At 40.3% G+C, this 23328-nt stretch overlaps 1 protein-coding gene across 1 annotated transcript in view; it reads right to left on the reverse strand.

Annotated features, from left to right (window-relative positions):
• Positions 1–23328, reverse strand: part of LOC145212704 (ADAMTS-like protein 1) — a 59701-nt gene that overhangs the window by 25753 nt on the left and 10620 nt on the right. Inside the window, exons 6-17 of the mRNA XM_080080929.1 lie at positions 19754–19880; positions 19123–19197; positions 18874–19043; positions 18345–18459; positions 17973–18108; positions 17740–17793; positions 17383–17596; positions 16781–16925; positions 16267–16381; positions 16037–16190; positions 15555–15747; positions 14966–15119 (exon numbers count right to left, since the gene is read on the reverse strand). Of these exons, the coding sequence (XP_079937055.1) occupies positions 14966–15119; positions 15555–15747; positions 16037–16190; positions 16267–16381; positions 16781–16925; positions 17383–17596; positions 17740–17793; positions 17973–18108; positions 18345–18459; positions 18874–19043; positions 19123–19197; positions 19754–19880 (1652 nt within the window). The remainder of the gene's footprint in view (positions 1–14965; positions 15120–15554; positions 15748–16036; positions 16191–16266; positions 16382–16780; positions 16926–17382; positions 17597–17739; positions 17794–17972; positions 18109–18344; positions 18460–18873; positions 19044–19122; positions 19198–19753; positions 19881–23328) is intronic.

Genomic DNA, 23328 nt, shown 5'->3' on the forward strand with positions numbered 1-23328 from the left:
TCTCACCAATATTGTACTATAATATATCACTGAACTATAGTTCTGACCCTATAAGTTAGTCCCTATAGGGAATAGGGGATTGTTCCTTTGCCAAAAAACTGTCACACCGCAACAAACAATACATACAAACACAATTTCTACAAACCAAGGCGCACAAAAATAGTCACCCCTTATCATCTGTAATTAAGTCTTCATAAATAAAGAAAAAACGTCTGTAATGTCTAAGCACTACACTTCGGACCTCTTCTTTACTCTTTCTGCCCGTACAGACACTTAAAATAAATATGTTCTTGATCCATACGAGTAACTTGCTGTACTTTCTTGCTGGCTGGTGCATTGACAACCGCACGCCGGCATATTGGCAGTTCCAATGCGACCTGCCGGTTGATATAGGATCAAGCGACAGGCAACTGCGTACGGCCAGGACTCACCTTTTTCCCGACGAGCAAACATTATAAAGGCCGCTTGCGAAGAAGTTACCGACAGAAGGGCAAACACTCTTAAAACATCAAGCGACCATTGGCACAAAACTCTCAGTTTTGCGGGCCGCTGAGAAACTTTGATATCGACAAACTCAAGGTGCTATAGACATATGCGTTCGCACTGTGTATTATACAATTGCGGGCGGTAGTCTATTGTGTTTAAGAGGAAGTGGCTTACAAAGCTCCAGTATTGAAACAAGGTACCAGTACCCAACGCTAGTGTCAAGTGTGCTAGGTCATTTGCTTTGGATCAGAAGTTTTTATGGGCACATACACGTTGCTTGGGTTATTACACGGTTAATGGTAAGAAGAAAAGGCCTATAGGAAGAAGCATCGAGATTTTGCTATGTTGGTCTCTCAACATATACCTTCCCCGAAAACGAGGGACATCACGGCAGAAGTTGTTTCATTGCCACACAGAAAATTTTACCTAATCTAAATCTGCAACCACATAAATAATAGGCATTAATTACCAGTGCAACCAGTTTTCAAGCTACTTCAGCTCCACCGCATCAATTGACAGCTGAAAACATTGCCGCGTCTTACAGGTGAAGTTATCAGCGCGGGAAATTTGTGTTTCTTTTTCTCCGTTGCGGCGACGCAAACGGCTTCCGAATGCGATAGCTGACGTAATTGGACGGTCTGCTCGTGTGTAGTTGAAGTCACTCCAGTCTCAAGTGGCGAGTCGGGAGTTTCACATCAGCAGGACCGGAAACTGGTAGTATACAGTCCGGTGGAGGCAATCTTCCGCAACATCTTTACATTTTTCGAATTTTTAGTCATAAATTTGCAATCCTGTTCTAAAGCGCTTTAGCCTTCGCTGCAAGTTCGTCTTCATCAAAGGTCAATTTATCCACTACTTTTGTATGAGTCTTTTGTATATAACGCCATGTCCTAAGATGAATGGTTCTTCATCTAAAATGTATTCATCATTTATTATCTCATCCGGTGTGGTGAGTCTGGTTAAGGTTGCTAAAGTTCAGTTGTTGACTTGGTAGGAACAAGTCGTGGGAATGTTGTTTAAACATGCTAATGATTCATCAGTGGTATGCAATTGTAATAAGGTCGTAGCCAGAACAAACGCCGGTCACACTGTCGAAACATACTTTCTCCTGCTGCAGTATTCGAGTTATAGCTCGGAAATTCGGAGATGTAGCCCAACAATAATACGTTTAAAGTTATTTCTCTAAATATCAATTTACATTCCTAACATGATTATGGTTATATTATTAGCAAAAACCTAATTACCAGAATTGTTGTGTCAATGGGGAAAATTTCACTCGTGCGATCCATCATAAGGAAGCAACAACAACAACAAATCCTATCCCGGTTTTCTCCGCTTGACAAAATGCTTGCAATGCTACATCCCATACTTCGAAAGATTTAAATTGGCTTTTAACTAAAATTACCGCCAATGATCAAACTTGACAAGTAATATTGACGTCAAAGGCGATGTCTGGTGCAAAGTCAAAGTTTTGTTGACTAGAAAAATATTAGTGATAAAAAGGGAGTGGTAATCAAGTTGCACTCGGCCTAAGGTAGGGCACATGCACTTGACTACTGATGACTTAGATCATAGAAGGGGGCAAGAGCCCCTGCTTTTGTGTTGGCGGAACAAGTGCTCGCCAAGATGGGTCCTTGCAACCAGCTCGATTGATGTCTGTCTACTCAAGTCAGGGGGATTTGCCTATAAGGAAGAGAATTACGTATGAAGAGCGTTTCTCGTAACATCACTAATTAATTGATGCCGTTGACTGACTGTTCACGCTACAGATATAAACTATTGCCTGGTAGAATAAACAAGGTTGTTTCCCAACGGAAATTTATGGACACAAGCAGAAATCCCTATAGCCTACTTGTTAATTTTTTCACCCTTATTATTTTTATACATTGGTGTCCCGACGTAATGAAAAAGAATCACATCTAATGTTTGGCAAACATTCCAACAACAGAGGACTTAACAGCATCAAGGCATTCAGCACTAAAAAAACAGAAAAACACAAAAAGGGGGCCTGACTACCTTAGTAGGTCTAGGGTATTTGGACACGAAATGCAACACTCAATTGACGGCCATTTTAGGGCATCTTAGCTCAATTTGCCCGACAGGTCTTTGGCAGTGGCACTAGGAACTTGCATGGGCCGCAAAGCAATGTAGCACGACTCCTCGCTAAAATTCATATGAAAGAGGGCTGTAAGCAGCAATAGTTGCACTTGCCATTTGCGGTCAAATTGTCAACCTGTAAAGCGATCGCGTGGTCGATTGGCTGAGAGCAAACAGATAAATCGATTGAAATCTTTACGATCGTTTGCCTTTCCCGAAATCGCGCCCCACGCGAACTAACCCACCTTGCTTTGACAGCGTCGGCCTTAAGAGCAAGCTGTTCGAAAGTCAATACGGAAACAAACCGCACCGTCGCAAACCAAAATCGAGGCAGTTTACTGCTGCGGAGTGCGAAACGTTTTGAACTTTGACTCCAGCTGTTGCGTGCAGGGGGGCGGCAAACCCGTAAATCATGAGTTCGCTGCGGGGAATCGCTACGCATCGGCCGGTGGAAATTTAAAAGTTTTCCCCTTACAGGAAGCCAGCTCACGCGTTGGTCTGACTTTGCAAATACGCGTGTAATTCAACTACAGTTTATTGAAGTTCATGATCCTTGGGACCGAATTAACTGATGTCGCCATTCTCACAAGGACCGATATAGCGTTTTTTTAACGGGGGCAATTTTTTTTCCTGTTGTTATGAAACATTTGTCCCAAAACCTGGAGGTGTGCAGAATTATATCTGCCACTTCTAGCCGGAAAAATGTGTTGCTTAGATTTTTCATTTTAGCACAAAATTTACATTTTAGAATTTATATGCAAATTGTGTAAATAATCTCTGTAGCGCAAACTGATAATTTGCAAAGAGCATAATGTAGAATATTTGAACATCAAATTGTTGTTTAGCGCAGGGGTACAACAGTAGCAACGAGTTACAGTAAATTGGTGACTGCGTCGGCCGTTGTCTATAACAATTGTTGTGGACCTAGGTCCCAGCGCAATGCAATCTCTCAAACAATTGGGTCAGACTTTATTTATTCTCGGGCCGTGCTATTGCCTGTCGCACACTGCTTGCTCAAGAGCCCAATCGGATTTTAACCATGCATTGTCGAGGCAGCGATATTTGTCTTTCACAGCCAAGTGGGTCCGCTGGCAAATACACGATGACGACTGCAGTAAGACCACAGGTGGGTCGTGCGACACCAAGGTCAAACATACGCCACACGCGATGGTGCAATAACCCCCAGTCGAAACCTTTTGGGGACAATTGTTATACGACCTGCTGTCGTTTGTCGGCGACGTTTGATCTCGTAAAATAGCCAATTGACCGCCGGAGTCCCAAGTTGGGAGTACTTTAATAGTGGAAGCAGAGACATCAAACTCGAAATTGCAAATAAATTAAATTTTTATTAGGGGCAAATACCCTTTTTGTGGTCGTTTTGGTGTTGCATTAAAAGCAATCGGCTAAGTCATAAAAATCACCTTGTTCTAATATCAGAGAAAGTCGTTTGGGGAACATTGCAGTTTCGTTGACACAACTTCGCAAACTTAGCAGGACGCAATCTAAAACAGGCTTAGGTATAATCGAAAGGCTGAATTGTAGGAAAATCGCTCGAACCAAGGAAAAACTTTACGACCGTTTGCAAAACAACATGATGTAATGTGTTTGATGGGGGATAATCCAGTCTACTTCGTGGTGCTGTTCAAACTAAACATTAAGCGAAAGAGTGTGTGATTAATTAGCCTTCAGCTTCCGCGACAAACCAAACTCAAGCAAAGTAAATTTCCTGCCTCTTTACATTTTAAAAGTTTAAGAGAGCACCTTTCCTAAACAACAATTACACAATTACACAATTCATCCGACAAAAGGCTTTATAAGTGATAAAACCAGCTGATGAACCAGTTAGTATTTAAAACGGACATCTGTTTCAAGGCGCTTGACCACTATGCCGCAACGTCCGTCTGGCCCCAACTAAACAACCACTTGTCGATGGACATCGGCTTAGGTGCTATAGTCTCTTGTTGTCATCATAGTGTAACAGGTGGAGTGGAAAGCCGGTGGTTTGGAGGAAGACAGTTTACAGCAGCCAAACCAAACAAATGCGTGTGTTCATATAAGGATCAGGCTTCATGGAAGAGTCAACAAAGCGGTTTCACGCAACGAATAAAGCTAAGAAAAACAAAGAAATATATCGCATTTTCAGGTTATTGAAATAACCTTTAAACACACATTAGAACTGATTTGCTGATATAAAAAAACATTGCATTAGAAACCTAAACGGGTAAATCGAATTTGAAGTCTAAAATTCGAAACTATCGTTTTTATCTAATTCGAGTAAATTGCTCCTACATTTTTTCCCCGAAATATGAGAAAATAATCTTACAGATATCAGGAAATAAGTGTTTGTTTTGGCAACGCATTTTAAACAGCATTTTTTGAATGAAAGACATTTTAGGCCAATAGCCCATTGTGGTGTTTGCTCCATTAGCGGTTTAGGCTTGTTTCCTCTATCGGTCTTACCAAACACAACACATCGCTTTCACTTCTAGTGGCCAGATTATTGAAAGCGAAGAGCAAAAGCAAATCCCAAAGCCTCGTATCCGATCTGCATGTACTCTCGCATCAATTTTCAAAGTCAACAACTGGATTTTGAAATCGGGTTCACATGGGTTCAATCTCTAAACGAAAATCGTGTATCCACAACAGGAACGAATACAACAACAGGCCGGTAAAGATGCTATACGAATAAGGAAGGAGACAGATCAAACGCCGAAAGATTTTTATCAACGAGGTGAATGCAGGATGGATTCTGGGTACACGTGCCAAGATACGGGTTAGTCCATAGAGCGACAAAACACAGGACAAGGCAAAAACAACAAAGCGCAAGAAGCGATACTTTTCGACACGAGTAAGCTTTTCTAGAGCTCAAGTGATAAAAATACGTAAATGTGCTATCCCTTTACCTTGTTCGTTTGTCCACAAATTGATATTGTGTAATCATTATCCTATACTGAAAATGAAATTAAAAAATGGATAAATTCAAGGGGGATCTTTAATCTAATTCTAAACTGTAACAAAGCGACTTATGATGCCTAATTGGATCTGCATGGGAAATTTTTATTCGAAACAATTTTATGAGCAAAGTACAAAACTACGAAAGGAATCATCTTGGATGAAGGAGAATTATTACTTTAATGAATGTGTTTGGTCACTTATTGCAAGCAAAAAATATCAACACAAGATAGTCCTGGTAAAGGGGTTTCCTGGAGTCATTGTTCTTTGTCATTGCTTAAGGATTAACACAAATTCTTGCACAAAAAGAACGGCATGGTCAAGGCATTCTAAGCCAAATGTTAAGTGGCTTGGGGCTTTAAGAGTTAATGTCATCCCTTCTAAGGGACAGCACTCGTCTGTCAACGCGCGAACCAACTCTGGCCACCGCCCGCAAAGACTGGTATCTTCAGAGTAATCAAACACCACCATAAATAACTAAGAACCCCTGTGTGTATTAATTGACACTAACTCTCGAGTCGACTCCTGGGCTCAAAGAAAGTTCCGAGGTCGCCCACTGACAAGGCTGGCACTTGTACAAGGCCGTCAAGCGACCTTAAGGTCAAGTGAACTTTGACCTTCGCCTTTCTCCTCGGAATGCGTTTGTGCTTTTTAGAGCAGCTGAAACGTTTGCTTTGGCAAAAGCTCTGTGTGCTATGTAGTGTTAATGCGGAAAAGTTATACTTAGTCACGGTAAAAGGCGGGAAACATGCACAGTTCGGAAAATTGACACAGTCACAAAGACAAACTTCACTGACGGCAGCGGCAAAGCGCGTTGTAGTGGTATCTGCTATGCTGAAAATATTTTCAATTCGCAGCGGCAAATTGCATGTTTGAACTGGATCCAAAGTTTGAGCAGCTTGCCTTAACCGCAAACCGACGTGCCTTACTGGCAAGAACTTTAGTCCAAAGCAAAATACCACTGTAGGGAACTTGAGACCTTGATTGCAACACGGAAGCTTAAGCATGTCGCCATTTGACGCTTGGTGACTTATATCTCTTAAAAGGGCGTTTTATTGAGTCACCCGTAACTGCTAAATGCGAAGGGTATTATTGATCTAAAATGAGGACGTTTTGCGCTTTGTGGCCAATTTTGGGCTTAGTAAAGTTTTAGAGCTCTCATAGGGCGATCAAAGTCCTTGACACTTTAATATTACCTATTTTTGTAAAATTTACCTTAAAATAAAAAACTATGAAAATCCTTAGATTACTGAAGCACACGACGCTCTTTAGGTAACATTTGGTGTATTTTAGCGGTATGTGTGAAAACATAATTGTTTCTTTTCTCAAAATGTAGTTGCAATGTCTCCAGTAAAAAATCTTTCATCTAGCTGTATTAATAAAAATAGGTTGTGGCCGTTTGTTACAACAATTAAGACAAACTTGGTTACACACGCTTTGTAAATTAATAGATTAAAAAGTCTAACATTACCAACAGTTGCACAACTTACTGTAAGATGTCAGGTGGTCGGTAAAAATCGTATTGCTCCCGGGGGCCACCCAGCGGTACAACCAGCACACCGGATCGCTTGGTGGGCTTGCGATTAACAGAGTGTGTGATTGAGACACATAGAGACGTGAAAACAGTAATCCAAAGCGCATCGTGGTGCGTCAATTTCATGTTTTTTCAGGAGAAGTTTTTGAACAGTAACTAACAAACACTTAGGATTGAGTCTGTTGGATTTAAAGCAAGAATGCTTTATTAGTTTAAACTCAAGAAATTTTAATCAGACTCGGAAAAGGAGTTGATTTCTCGCTGATGTAGTTATGGTCTCGGCAACTAATGTAAAAATAAATGTAACAAATTTTCTTCTAATAATATATGGCCACGTGGCAGTACACCAAAGTACGGCTGTCATCGAAAACAATCTGGCACACACGTTATGTTTACAGCACAACAAAAGTAGCTTAACATATGCCAAATATTGAAGTATATGGGAAACCTAATAATTCCAAACGCTATAAACTTCTTAACACTACAATCGTCAGTAACCTGGTTAGAAAAATGGAAATAACTGCTGCTGGAGTGCTAGACAACATTGACACACTGCCTTGCATCTATAAGACAAGAATTCCTTTCGAACAATCGGGCGTAGATAGGAAGCGTGCTTTCTAAGCCCTTCGCCGTTTTGCTTGAATCCGATAGTAAACAACCCAGGTCCCACGTTTTGTTGGGTGAGAATGCGCGTGGAGCCATATAAAGACTTGGGCCTTCCGCTTCCAAATGCTAATCTTCTCAACAATGAAACACCTCGACGCACTCAGCCGCATGAGCCCGTGCCGCGGCCGATAAGATGCTTCCAAGATCAATAAGGCTGTTAATTTAGCGCTCGTTATAATTGAGTAAATAACCAAAGCATACGTTGTAATGTGCAGGCACTTTCACAAAAGCTAACCTCACGTTGACTAAGGTTTGCATATTTCCATGTAAAAGCCTCAAGTATAACGTTCTGTGCGTTCAACGTCTTCATAAGTAACCAACATACCAGGTTCACGTCCTTTTATTGGGTTGATGTTAAAAATAGATGAGACTTTTATTGTCAGTGTTACACGACGCCGCTATTGTTCTGTTGCCAAGAAAACTTTACCCCAGTGTTTATACAAAAATGTACGACATTGTAGCAAGTAAACTCGGAGACTAAAATTAGCTGCTTAAATCCGTTAAGCCGATGGGCCACACAATTACCCCTCAGTCAAAAAACTCGGCCAAAATCAAGTATTCGTTGGCATCCGTTCAAACGGTATTGATCCAAACTCAGTTACGAACTTGACGCCATTTTAGGTGGGGTTCTACTATCGGGCTTATAATACATCATGGCGACAGTTAAAAACCAAAACACCGACCCGGAATTCTCCGTAGACAACAAAGCGGCGTTGTGGGCCGCATAGCACACCTCTAACAGCGCGTAAACCCCTGAGCCCTGTACAAGGCAAGTGCATTGTTGTTTGCTAGCTTGTCACTTGTAACCAAATACACGTAATTGCTCCCACAGGAGATGACACGCGGCCCCGTATCTTGCACCCGTTATCGCGGGGCGTTTGGACATTGCGGAGCTTGTGAGATTTTCGTCGTGTTGATGTGACAGGTTTTTTCTGCGTGACGCGATATGCGGTCAGATTTCATGACATTACTCTTTGAAGTTTTTGCTGAGCCTGCCCGGATTGCTTAGTACGCGTCTGGCACTACGACCGCAAATATTGTTGAACGCTAAGCTCTGAAAGACTTGGCAATATTGACATACTTCGATACGCCTTCGCCACACTACGATAAGACCTCGGTTGTCTAATAGCACATCATGTTAATACATTCCTGTTTACTCACTCACAAAACCAAGGCTATGTCTGATTCAAATTCTTCATCAAAGCCAACTCCACGCTTTGAATGCTGACGATTGCCAGTTGTGCTGGCAGCTTATAACATTTGCTCGAGTCGAAGCAGCAGTGACCACGAGCCCACAAACTGCTGCCCGAGAAACACGCTCTATCTCCGAAGGCACGATGAAACGCAAACACTCGACTCGACAGCGCTGAGCGCACGAGAATACTTACGGCTCTGCTCAAGGAACACATAAACCGCCGACTGACACGAAAACCCCGCACCTAAGCTCTTTAATCAGCTGAGGTTTGTCACGCCTGGCTGACCGAGCCCCTAACTGTCCGTTCGCCTCTGTGAGGCCGAGGCTCGCGTAGAGGGCCCCCATACCTCACCCGGTGACGTCACGTGGGGGTAATGCGGTGACGGGGGCACATCAAAGCCTGAATGGCTAATCACCAAACATTAGCGCTGGCGTCTGTTTGGGTAGCCCTCACGGTCTTGTGGCAAAAACCCAACGCACCCGCGTAAAGCATAGTTCTGTGGCAAAAAACCAGCGCACCCGCGTAAAGCACAGTTTTCGCAGCGCATCGAGCAGCGACATAACTCCTTCCGGGCGCTTTTGTCGCGGACTTAACGGCCTGTTAATGCAAGCGAGTGTACGTGCCTCATGAAAGGCCATCGCCGAAATGTTGGCTCAAGTGCGCTTGAGTCAATTTGCGGGGAAGCCGCTGGGCGACAAAGTCCGATACTTGATTATTACAGCAAAACCGTCAATGAGTCGATTTATATCGAACATCACGAATGTAAGCGGCGATATTAAGTTGACATTTGGAAATTTTCAATTGAGCAGTGAAGCGAGTGGATATTATGAAATAAGCCACGCACGTCAGTTCTTTACTTAGACGGCTTTATGTGATCCCCTATCTAGTTTCATGTCTAGTCTGCACCAAAAGAGCTGATTTCTTAAGATAACCTGCTGCCCCTAACAAACAACAAGCAGTGAAACTTCATACGCAGTGTTAGTCGCCAGGCAGTTGGTTCAGACACTAAATGAATCAAATCACTTGTTCAGCTTTTCCAAGTTCAAATGTAATCTAAAACTTCAATGCCGAACTGTGTTAACGCTAAACAACGTCGCCTGGAACAATAGAACACTATGCTGAAACATCTTCTGATCACACTTGACCGCATCATCGACTGGTACCGAAACCGAATCGGAGCAGCTATGTAAGCAACGTCAGAAGCTCAAGAGCCTGGAACCAACTTGGCGCTATAGGAACAGACGCGACTTGCACTCCAGCAGTGGTTGCAGCATCTTCAACTGAGCGACCTCAACCCCTTGTCACCTTTGCCCAGTCTTTTACCCCTATTCATATCACATTCCTGCCGACAGCCAGACAAAACACTTCCTAAAAACACTTTCGCCGACGAAAACAACGTTCCTATCGTACAAGCCCTGCAGCCGCGATCCTCCAGTGAGAAGAAGAGTGACCTGTCGCCAAAACGTCGCTAAACCCTAGTAATTGGACACCGTAAATGGCCCGGAGAGATCTGTGCAGTGGCGGGCCTAAGATCCACAAATTGGAGCTAGGATCGAACGATTTTCAACGGTTAGGATTCGGTTCCAAATTAACTGATCCTCGGCGGTGTGACTTCAAAGGAGGTCAAGATTCGAAAGGCATATTTTAATTTGCAGAGGCTGAACTCATTTTCAATGACTTTTGAAGTCGTGAACCTTGTTTGCACCTTAGGCAAGTTAGGCACGGACGCAAGGTTCTGGTCAACTTAAAATCAGTGAACTTGCATGCCTAACTGGTTTGGGAAGGAATTACGATTATTTAATAGGTTTTATTTATATCTCAAAATTTGCCTCAATAGCGTCAGATTTTATGAGAGTCAGTGAACAATAACATCAAAAATGATACATCACCGATTTACCATTACATAAACCAACAGGATTTGGACTGTTGGAAAAACATCATGTTCTATGCACACAAAGTAAGCCAAGCAACGTGCAAAAGCTTTTAGAAACACCCACATATTTACATTTCCCACAACAACACGATTTGATCGACATCGGCGTTTCAAAGTTGCCTTGAAAGGGACTCAGCACTGTTGAAACATGTTATTGTTGAGACGAGATTACGGTTAAGCCCGCCCTTGTGGCTTACGTTATTGCTACCCATCTCAGGCCTAAATAATACCGTTGGGCCCCTTCCTGGTTTTTGAGTATGGCTGTTAAGGAGTAAATCGATGCTGCGTAACGACTGTATATGTGTGTAATAAAAGATATTACATCACTGAAATTTTTGCAGGCATATTCTGTTTACAATTTCCATTTCTACGTTTTCTAGGCTGATATGTGCAACAAACTATCAACAAAAGCGCAAATGCAATATTTCGGCAATTAAGCTGCAAACGAGCACAAAGCATTTTTCTGGTCAAGTTCACTGTTGGATACTGTAAATATTTTCGGTACAGTTGAATTTTAAATACAATTAATTTCAACATGAACAATCTGGTCGTTTAAAACTTTAAAATACAATGCATAAATAAGAATATTGCACTACATTTTTTCACAACTTAGCCAACAACTCAAGAAATCCTGACATAGTCACGTACCGAAGCAAACATTTGTGGTTGGTCGAATGCCAATGTGGAGAATTTGTCACCCCTCGCGGGCCGAGCAAGACCGATCGTTTTGCGCGCAACAAAAGATGGACGGAAGGTAAAGAAGACGCCTGAACAACAGCCAATCCTTTGTTCGTTGGCGAGCTAAAATAACAATCTGACAGTGCACAAAAACACGTGTTCGAACGTCGAACCAATCGCCTACTGCTGACCAGCGGCCACCTACGGAGTGGACATTGCTTGCTGCGGCCACTGCGAACCTGGATTGATGCTATCTGTAACCTGATGTGGACGATGTAGATTAGAAGACAGCACAATGGCGCGGGTGGCGAACAGGTTGATCCCGTTATGGAGGCGCCAAACCTGGTAATTGCTGAGAGATTTTTTCAAAATGGAAGGATATCTTGGGTGGTTGGGGGTAAGGGTGAACTTTGATATTCAGGGGTTTAAAAAGGTTTAAACAACTATTATAACCGATGGATAAAATCCTAGCAACGCTACTAACCATTAAGGCTTTCCATATTTCTAAATGTTATTATTCTTTTTGATACAATTGATATGTTCATGCCGATATGTGTTTTTACATGAAATTCATAATAACAATCTATCATGTAAATCCTCGTGTAAAAATGAATATCTTATACAGCAATCGTAAACCGGATCGAGAGCTACTAGACTTTAAATTCCAAAACGTTTGTACAAAAATGCTCTATAAACGTGGGTTTAAGCAGGAGGTAAACAAAGTTGGAGACACTTCGCCTCCGTCGACGCCACACCAGCTCTATATGAGGTGGCGAGTTGACGATGGAAGCCTTCCGTCTTCAGGTCTATGAGCGACGTTTTTCCGATCCTCCTGTCTTGAAGATCATTAATCTTCACGGACGACTCAAGGGCTCAGAACAAAAACAACAACATATCGCCTTTTTTGGTAACTATACGCAACGTTGTCTGTGGGGTAAAAGCTTGAGAACAGGGTTATTATGGTTATACGATACGTGGGCCTAGATCAAAAAGCACGCTTTACTATCACAATGTTGTAATTGCACCAAGACTGTTCTCAAATTTTCCTATCATGGTTTGACACATAACTGGAAGGTAAAAGGTAGATGCGCTTGATTTCACAGAGTATGTTTGTAGATGCATAAAAATTAGATCTAACGGCTAAAGTAGCATTTTTAATGTGCAATACTAAAATTGACCAATTTTTCAAGGCTCGGTAGCACGGCGAACTGTTTCCTTAAAGTACATACCTTCACACCATTCCATGAAATGAACAGATAATCTTAACTGCTATATACCTTGTTTGCTGACTTACAATGTTTTCTGTTGTCTCAGTTGCACAGTGTTTTCATGTACTCATCTCATGTACTGCACACGCACTAGGCAACAACATGGTTGCTAGTTGCAATATTTTGGCATCAACAGTTATGAGAATATAAATATTTTATTCCAGAAGTAGGAATTGGTAGCAGAGCTAATTCACGGAGAACGTACAAGAGCAAAACGTCACGTTTGTCTGGTTGTGATCTCAAACGTTCAGTGCGGAAAAGAGTCACGACGTTAAATAAAATCAGCTAGTGTACAAACACTGAAACGTGCAGCGAACGGAAATACTTAACTCAAAAAGGTCAACGCAATTGAGATTAACAAGGAAGACAAACCTTCCAGCAGTAATGTGTAATTTATGTTAAATGTTCAGCAATATACGGTTGAGAGAAAAGTGTGTGGACAGTTTACAGCTACGCAAACATGCACAGATGGACTGTAAGAAACCGTTTAAACCCTCTGAAAAATTGCGGTGCCACATGCATTTTACTAAGCCTGTCCTATAGACAATGTCGCTGAGCAGAATTTACTTTCATTTTCAAAGAGAAACAAAGTTTGCTACCCGTGAAAGTCACAGGTTTTTAAAGAACTAAAGAAATGGGCTGTCTGTTGTCGAGTCATATGGCGATAGAAAAATCTCAAAATCACCCAGATATAGCTCAAGAAAAACTGCACAAAACTATGCTTTCGCTTGACCTATACTGCCAGTACGGTATTTTTCAAATCTTGGTCAAAACGTTAGAAAGGAAAATATCATATATCTTCCTACACAGAAGTCAGCCATTAGTAACACAAATAGTTAAATAGACAATCCGACGCTAAAGTCATGATCCTGTATCGCAGAGTGGCTTTCGTAAAAGGATTCGGATTTTTTCCAAATCCCCAAACACATCCCGTGCAAACAACAAAACGCCGCAGAACGCGCGCTAAAATCCGAGTACTTTCGAGTGGAATTAGAAACCGCGTTACCCTTTTCCAAACCGTTCAACAAAGACTCCATCCTACTGTATATCGTTCATGAAAAAAGTTAATACAATTTGGTGACAAGGGTTAGAAATATAGATCGCATTACAAAATAATTTTTCAATCCACAAATACCTCATTTTAAAAAATATGTACCTTAAACGGAAACATATTTGAGTTAAAAAATTTAATTTTCTTTTAATTGCAAACATGCTGTAAAACATGTTCAACACATCCATTTATATGAAATTAACCATATTTGGGTGAAATCACAAGATCGACCAAAGACTTCAACATTTAGTCAGCTCAGTAGACCGTAAAAATGTCGCCAAGATGGCGGCAGCTTAGGAAATCAGGAAACGAGGGTTAGAAAGTGGCGCGCCATGAAAAACTAGGCCCTACCTGAAACTAAAATAGGCCACAGCAGCAACACACAAACGCGCCTTTCTCATACAGTCTCAATTTCCCACTGCCACCAATAGGCTTGTTTGGTGGTAGAAGTTGGAAAGTGATAACGCCGCAGTCATTACTCTTAAGATGCGCCATAGCTCGATAATCCTCGCAAAAGATTTCAAACGGTCTCGATTGCCTGTGATTGGTTGATGAATGACCCTTTCGACCAATAGGATTAAACGATTACTGCCGCACCCTGGGAGGCTGCTTAGTGGTGCTAATGAGCGGTCGAGAACTGTGAAAACATGTGCCGAGGGGTAATCATTTGAACAAGCATCAATCAAATAGCGGACAGAAGAATCACTTGCACAAAACCAAACCTGAACTTGTTTGTTGTATTTTTTTTTGTCTTGTCATAAATCTAAATTGTTTCAGCTTAAATGTAAGTTATTTGATGAACGCTAATTGAAACGTTAATCAGTTTTTCAAATAAGCTACCTGGAGAATTTTCGGGAGAACGGCAGATGGTTTCAAACCCCAAAACCCAAACCGAATCACAATAAAAACAGAAACATTTTTCCAATAACTAAATTGACTTCTTAAACACTTTCTAAACTTTACTTTTTAGACAAAGCCAGGGGCCATTTTCCGTTACACTTTTAGCTTGAGTGCTTCAATACAATAGCACATATTATCAAACCATTAATTTGCAGAACTTGGAAAAACTTATGGAAACACGTGCTCTTCATACAAAAAACGTACCTTGTTCCGTTCGGTGTAAACTGTTCCGCTGGACAAGGTTGGAGATTGCATGGAAGTGACAAATCAGATAGTCGCAAGTTTTCGTCGCAAAGTTCGCTTGACACTAAAGAGTTGTTGGCCATGTGAAAACATCTCTGAATCGACAGCATCGTTCCTGGGCAGAAATATAAAAAAAATGGTTCAAATCGCATTTCGGTTTTACCCACGTTATGCGTCGTTTCACTTGCTAATGTATAAACAGCTTGATTCCTTAATTCGGTCTTATTTTGTATTTTATTCAAACTATCCGATTTTGTACGTTGATTTAAAGTTAAAGGCGATGTGACGCGCGATGAAACGAAAATAGACCAATACCCACAAAGGGTTGTTTACAACATAAAGAAATTAAAGTCAAAGCCCTTTACTCCCCGACGATTGGCGGATATGCTCGGGCCCTGAAAGAAAAGTTTGCAAATAATCATCTGCAAATAATCACACTTAACATCGTAACAGTCAGAAGGAATGCGACAAAAAACATTTGCTCTAGTTTCAATTCCAAGAAATTACTGTTTCAATCTCTCTGTCACAAAACCATGTACTCCTACCATACCGTTTCCACAAGTTGTCGTACAAGATCCCTCAATATATCTCCATTCAAAGTTTTCTGGTGAAAAGTCAGTCGACGCATAATGTCCTACGTCACCAAGAGATTCAATAATGACGGCATCATCCACGTAATCAGGGTCATAGTATTCAGAGCCCACATCTGTATGAATTGGTTCACACGCTCCCATGGAGCAAGGCTGTTTCAAAATTAAGTTTGTGGTTATGCTTATGATTTTCAGGTATTGCTTTAAAGTTGTGAAATTTAAACACTAATTTAAATTTCACGTTTTGGAGGCCTGTGGATGACCCGCTAGGTCATCCGGGGTCAAAATTTGGGAGGATCAACGTTAGATAACTTACTAACATGTATGCAAATTTAAAGAAGTTCGGCGCTCTATTTCTTGACCAAACGCTTGGAACACACCAGTTAGACAGAAAATAGAATAAAGAAAAAAAATACAGTAAAAACTTTAAATGGCATTTTACTTGTTCAGTGACAGGTTTTGTGCCGACGCACTCACTGTCAGGTACAACTTCCATCCTGCCTGTGAACTCAAGCATGACCATACACTGCACCACCCGTGACGTCACTCCGCGTCCACAAGTTGTCGAACAGTCTCCCCAACTTTCACTTATCCAACTAGATAAAAGTTAAGCATCAATGATAGTACTAAACCAGATACATGTATTTTGAGTATTGATGTATTATACTATACCTTGGGGTTGTTGAAAACGAGCGAACTTCCTCCACACGAATAGCTTTCGCTTCAGCGTGAGCACTCTTCTTTCTGTGCTTGAGTGGCTTTGCAGGAACGACTTTCTTCGGCAGCGCTGCAATAGACAGGTATTTACACTATACTATAAAACCGTTTATCAAGAGGCGCAACTAGAACTTGTGCAAAATGGGTAAAGGATATTTGGAGCGTAAAAGGTACTGATGCGGAAGCCGGAATTTAAACACAAGAAATTTGGTAATAATCTTGTTTTTATATTTCGAAAAAGAAGGACCTTGGATTAATCCACAAAACACACGTGACAACGCCAAATTGCTGTCAGCTTTAACATTTTCTTGATTTAAGTCTTGCAGGCATTGGCTTGTGTGATATTTAACCACCAATTCGAAAATATGATAAATGTAGCTCCTCTTTGCAATAATACGAGTGACGAAATAATTTTGTACGAAAAAAATAGGATAAAAGATATGTGGAAAGTATTCTCTGGTGCATTTACCTCTAGCAGTGCAGAGTTGTCCTGTGGAGCACGATTTTCTCACGATGGGCTTCGCCTGTGTATTACAACCAAAAGCAGCGCGATCATCGTGTGTTTGGCATCGAACGACTCTATGCTGCCACCCGCGGCCACATTGTGCACTGCACTGTTAAATAAAACCATCGTTAGCTGGAATAAGAAAATGTAGCATTTTTTTACGCAATAAGAAATGTAGCATTTTTCTGTTAAGTTGAGTTTATTTCTCTCGGTAAAAAAGCATCGTAGTTCAACTAAACAGCTACTAAGCATGAAACAGCTGCGCAACGTTTACCGTTTTGGAGCGCAAACAAATAGAGGACTGAATTGGTGGACTAAACGCTGCTGCACCGTATTATGAGCGTCACGTGACAAAGTACATTAAGTTGGCGAAATATGAGTAAAACACGACTTGTGTTGACGTAAGTGTTAAACCTATTACAGAACTGATATTGGAAGGTATACTGGGGTTAGACAACTGACTACTTCTGTCCATTATCAACAAATGCTTTGAATAAGTGTGTAGAGCTAATGCTAAATTAGAAATACAAACAGAAAAGGTTGCAACACTGTCATGAAACTCATACCCTTGACCAGTCCATAGCTCTCCAATGCGGACATGGATCTTCTTTGCAGCTTCTCTGGCTTTCCGGTTTCTTAACTCGAGCAAGCAAGCAAGGAGTATCATCGAATGTTAAGTGCACTTCTCCTGTGAAAGTCTCCTCCGCACAGGAAAGTGTGCGCGTTTGAAATCCTCCCGCACAGGATTTAGAGCAAATAGTCCATGGATCGGTAAGCCACCTACAAGAATAAAATGTTACTTACAATCCGTCATGTTAATTTATAACATATGTTTAAACTTCACTTTACACATTTTCAATATTGTATTTTGACATGTTAATTAGTTACAAATAAAAACGTAATACATTTATTTTATTTCTTACTTTAACTTTGATCCCCGGTGATCGTATTCATAAGTCAGTCTTTCCTTGTCCAAGCTGCAACAGACAGAAAAACAATGCAACAAACGATGTCAGCACATTAAGATTTTGTTAAAGTACCCAAAAGAACAAAACCCAATTCATCTGATTGTAATTTTTTAATTGCTTAGATGCAACCTTTGTATAGGCCAATCATGACAGTTAAGGTGTCAAAAACGAATACAAGTCTTACAAACCTATTAGGACATTCTTTGACATTGCATCTAAGAACTCGAGGCGAGGGGGGAATTAATCCCTCTTGCCTGCACTTTGCTTCATTGTGATGTTCGCCAGTGTTAAGGTCCACACAGACTGGGCGGATGTATTGCAGACCTTAAAAAATAACTCGTATTATTGCAGGTAACTTATGGGCGATATGGCGGAAGGTATTCAAAATGTAACGTCCACTTTTCTGAACAACAGATTTCCTGCAAAACAATGCGCCGGGATTTGGTGTGGTCTGTATTAAATAATATTGTAACAAACAATTTAAAAATTAGATTGCCCTTAGAGGAGAGGAGTTAAAATACTTCGTTATGTTTGCTTCTACGGTCGAACGATTAATTTACCATTGCCGCAGGTCGCTGTACATTGGCTTGTGCTTGTGTCATGTTTCCATACGAACGTGAGGGGTTGGTAGAATTCGTAGCGAATGTATTTCCACTCTTGCTCATCATAAACAGCCTATACGAAATAAAGCAAAAGAATTTATGCAACCTTTTCGACATCTTGGCACTAAATGTGACGGTAACGACACTTACGTTAAACAATTAAAACGCGTTAAGTTAGCAACATAAGGACTATAAAGATTAGCACGCAAGTTTGCATCTCACGCCTATTAAATTTCGGTTTCATGTATAAGCACAGTTCGAAAGATTTTTGTTTTCAGATTGTTATGATTTAATATTACCAAAATCACACACTACACATATCAATATGTCAGCATTCTCAGGACTATTCATGTCTAACCACTACTGCATTACATGCAAAAATGTTGGCACGATTAGTCGTTTTGAATTTGACAGAACAAACATTTGGAACGCGGTGTTTAAAAAAGCTTAAATTCGTATGAAAGAAAAAGCTAAAAATACTGTGTACCACAATTTTGAGATCGCTTGGTACTGGGCCGGGGACGTCAAAGTACTCCTTGTCAAAGGAAAGTGATCCTTGCTGAACGACTAAACCTGAAGTCTTGAAAACTTTCCATGTGCTGTTGAATATTTTTCCAGGAACTAAGAAATCCGATTCCGAGTTGTTTAGCTTTAGTCCTAGCAAAAAAAACAAATTTGTGGTAATGATTTTGCCATGGTCCCAAAAAATTATTTCGTAAACAAACAAAAAGCTTACCAGCGTGGCCCGAGCCTCGTTCAGAAATTGACACGTGTCTACTGTTCTGGGGTATCGTGATCACAACTTCAGCACCTGCAAAGAATACACAAGTGTTATATCAAAAACTTTTATAAAAATACTAACACAAAATAAACAAATATTGATAACAAACGCATTTGTGAAACCCAAAATCGAACAAAATCTATCTGTCTATTGGCGTTAAATTTACCGCCGAAATCGATCCAATTAACATTAATAAAATGTCATCAGCGCCTCTGATTTAGGAAAATTGAATGTAATTTTAATCAAACTTTTTTCTGTGCCGCCATCTTAGGAGATGATTTCATAACGTGGCCCTTAAAGTAAAAATAGAAAAACAAAAAGAGTGATGTTACGAGTTCATTAACAAACTTTGGTTTTCATAGTAACAGTGCTATGTAGTCATTTTACCAAATTGTTTTAATAGTCGTTGAAAGAGACTAACGACTGAATTGTTTTGCAACTTTACTCTGTCTGCCCAGTTTTATGTCAAAATGCCCATCTCCCCACAATTCTCGCCAGTTTCGCTATTGAAAGCGCCGCCAGGGGACGCTAGTGCCCGCGTAAACCAATGATGTAGTGTGTGTGAGGTACATTTTGCTCAGCGTACCTTGCCGCTTATGTGGATTTGGCCGGTAGAGGCCAGTAACGAGTCTACATGTGCTTCCGTCCCCAGAACACTTCCCACAGACATCCAGTTTTGCGTTGCTGTTTAGCTGTCCGTCACATCCGACCTCCTAAACAGAACAAGAAATCAAATATGCTGCACATTTTAAGTGACTAAATACATCGCATTTAAGACATTTGCCCTTAAAACCGTAACCATTCAGTCCCAAAAGCAAAAATATCGGTAAAAAATTAACAGGCTAAAACTTGCAATGAACAAGTAGTTTTTGCGGCTGTAGGCACTAGTTCAAACGCCCTAAACCACAGACAAGATTTTCCCACCCAAAGCATTTGTTAAACAAGCCATTTATGACGAGTGTCAATGGCTGAGGAAGCCTAATATATCATATATAGGTAGAAAGTGAACAAGAAATCGTGTATTATATTTCATCGGATTCCTTTCTGGCAATAAAACTTGACTGGCAAGGCAATAGCGGCATAGTAAAAATATTTTTACAGCTTATAGGTTCACCAGTGATTGTGTTTCACCTCTGCAAGTGAACTGTGGACCTAAAGGACTTTGCCCCTATTGTACAAGAAACCTTAACCCAATTGACTTTCAAAACACTTTGATGCATTTCATCTCGTATCAGGGAAAATTCCAAAGGCCTAATGCAGGTTTTATTTGCCATTACAAAGAGTACAAATAGTTTAATTGCGGTTTTGTAGTTGTAAGTACAAATGTCAACAAATGCTGAAACAGTATGCAGCTTTTAATATGTTGACAAATTGGTGCAACGAGTTGAGGCTTGAAATGGTGGCCAAGGGACAATACATACTTTATGGCGTGATCGAGCGCATTGCGCAGTCAAAACGTAAAAAAACATTTAAATATTGTGACCCTGGCGGTAACCAAACAAAACGTTATGCCATAAAAGCTCATAACTGTTGGAAATTGAAAATAATCGTTTTTGTATGATTTTTTTAACACATCAGCAGCATTTCTAAGAATTTCAAGCCTGGATTTCGTACAACAAACCCAGTAAGCTGACTTTCTCTGATAAAAAATTACAAGCCCAACAAAAGGGCGTTATTCGCTCTGGGTGTTGACACAACGTGCCTGTGTTGCAAAGTTCAAGGCCACTGAGCGTTTGAAGCAGCTGCCCTGGGCCTAGGAATTTCAGAAAATCTGAGACATTTTATGATGGTCGTGATGCTTTCAAGCGGCGAAGCGTGGACAAAACGTCGACTATTTTTCTGATGTTGTGAGTTGGTGGTGGCCAGAGACGTGTCGGGGCGTATTTTACTACTCCGTTTGTCGTGTATGGCTATGAATCTTGTAGTGAGGAGAACAGATGTAGTGAATGTATTACAGAGTAAATAAGCACATAAACTTTTCATCACTGCACAATTAAGTGTTAAATATATTTAAGGAACATACCACTTTCTAAAAAATAACTGATAGAAAAGCCCATAATTTTTTGTCTAAATACATTCGTTTGCAAATTTCTACCGATTAACATGTAATAACCGTGATAAAGGTAACCTGAATAGGACGTTGAAAAGCAATATATTTGTCAAACGAGCATTATTTAGTTTACATTATACCATGTATTACATATCTTTCAAATTTTATGGTCCAATTACAAGCGGAATGTTAATAAATTGTTCCAATTATTTCAGAAACAACCCTCTCACTTAACAAACTCAAGTAATTCAAGTCGACCTGGACTTCCAATTGCTCCCCGAACGGGTTATTTACTGCAAACAGGAAACGTAAATTCACAAACAATGCGCAATATACTGGCGAGTTGCTTCCAGTCGTTGGTGAAGTTCGTGTAACTCGACCGACATACGCATTTACCAGAGCAGGTGTTGTTCAATAGCGGGAAATAGTTGAATGTTGCTAGCAGAATACGGCAAGTTCTAATGCTTTGAAGGTCATTTATTCCGGATGGGATGAAAATAAAGTTAAGCATCTTAATCAGGCCATAATCATGATTTGGTTTGTTAGAAATAGAGGATTTAATACGCTTAGGTTGGATTTAAAACGGTATTTTAGAAGATTTCAAATTATATTTTAATTCTATTTTAGCCTATTATTAGAACTCCATATAGACTCAGTTCAACGTAGAATCATCATGCCAAACTAAACATATAGGAGACCACTATGCCTTGAACTAGTGATGCACCGAACCCGCCTAAAAAGGTTCGGGCCGAAACCGAATATTCGGCCACGAGGCCGAATAAATTCGGCCGAATCAGGCCGAACCTAAAACCGCATTTCTTATGGGTGTTTTTAACTGAACCGTGTGTTGTTGATGCAAGTGAACTCAATTATGAAAAGCCAAAACTACTTTTACAATGCGAATACTTCACAAAACTTGTAATATTTCGCAGACAATGTAGCAAGTATTTTATAGATACAACAAATAGTTAATTTATGATGTTTCGTATTGGCGAAAATGAAAGTTTGGGTATTAATTCCATGCAATCAAAAGTTCGGTTTCGACCGAATTTTCAAAAAAGTTCGGGCCGAAACCGAAACATCGAAAAACAGCTTATTCGGCCGAAATGTTTCGGCCAACCGAAACTTCGGTGCATCACTACCTTGAACCACTTTGCCATAACACCACTAATGATTTTAGATACCAGTTGCTAAATATATCGATAAACAGAAAGAATAAAAATGTCAGAACGTCAACAAAAACGATAGTAATAAGGTTTTTAAGGGAAACTAAACAAAAATCCACTTACAACGTTTGCTTATTACGCAACCCCTTGACCTTGAACAAAACCAATGACGCAACTTCAAGGCCGCGATCAGAAGAAAAATGAGACAAGCTCAAATTAAGTGGTAAGCGACCCGGTATTGAAAAATAATACGTAACGCGAGAGGGATGGCGTGCGTTGGATCGTGACGTCATTAGGTAAATGTCATCATTTGGTGTCTGGTTGCGCAGACTGACAAATTACAAAACAACTACGGGAGTCAATATTGTCAAGAATAGTGACGACTTAAAACCTTTGCACACAACCGCAAATGAATGTCACCAGTTCGGCTTATTTGAAGTGCAATAGAAAAAATAAAAATTATTTTATAAATGTTTCTTGTCGGGTATTTTGTGCATTAATATGGGATTTTCATTTAAACAACTAAGTTACGCATTTTCAACTAATCAAATTAAATAAAAATTTTGTAAAACAAATAAATATGCCTTATGTACGCCTTTCTCCAGCAAATTAATATTGACATAGATTATTGAAATTTCAAAAGCTTTAGGAGAAGGTTTCTTTCAGAGTTGTCAAGTTTTGTTGTTGACTGATTTGGAGTAAATGTATACCTTATAAGGATTCCAAAAAAACTTTAATGCGTAGTGATTTCAAGTAATTTTGTTTGCACGAAAGCCCAACAACTCGCGTGCATTTTTCACGTTCCATTTCATGTTTTTTTCTTAAGTTTTCTTCAATGTTTCTAAATATATCTTAAATTTGCTTAGCTGAAAATGCCAACTACGTAAATCCTTGGTGCTAAAATGCTAATTAAAAAAACGGCGCCAAAACTAAAGGTGAAAATGC

This window comes from Phallusia mammillata, chromosome 2 (genome assembly GCF_965637545.1).
Source record: "Phallusia mammillata chromosome 2, kaPhaMamm4.hap1.1, whole genome shotgun sequence".
Lineage (NCBI taxonomy): Eukaryota > Metazoa > Chordata > Ascidiacea > Phlebobranchia > Ascidiidae > Phallusia > Phallusia mammillata.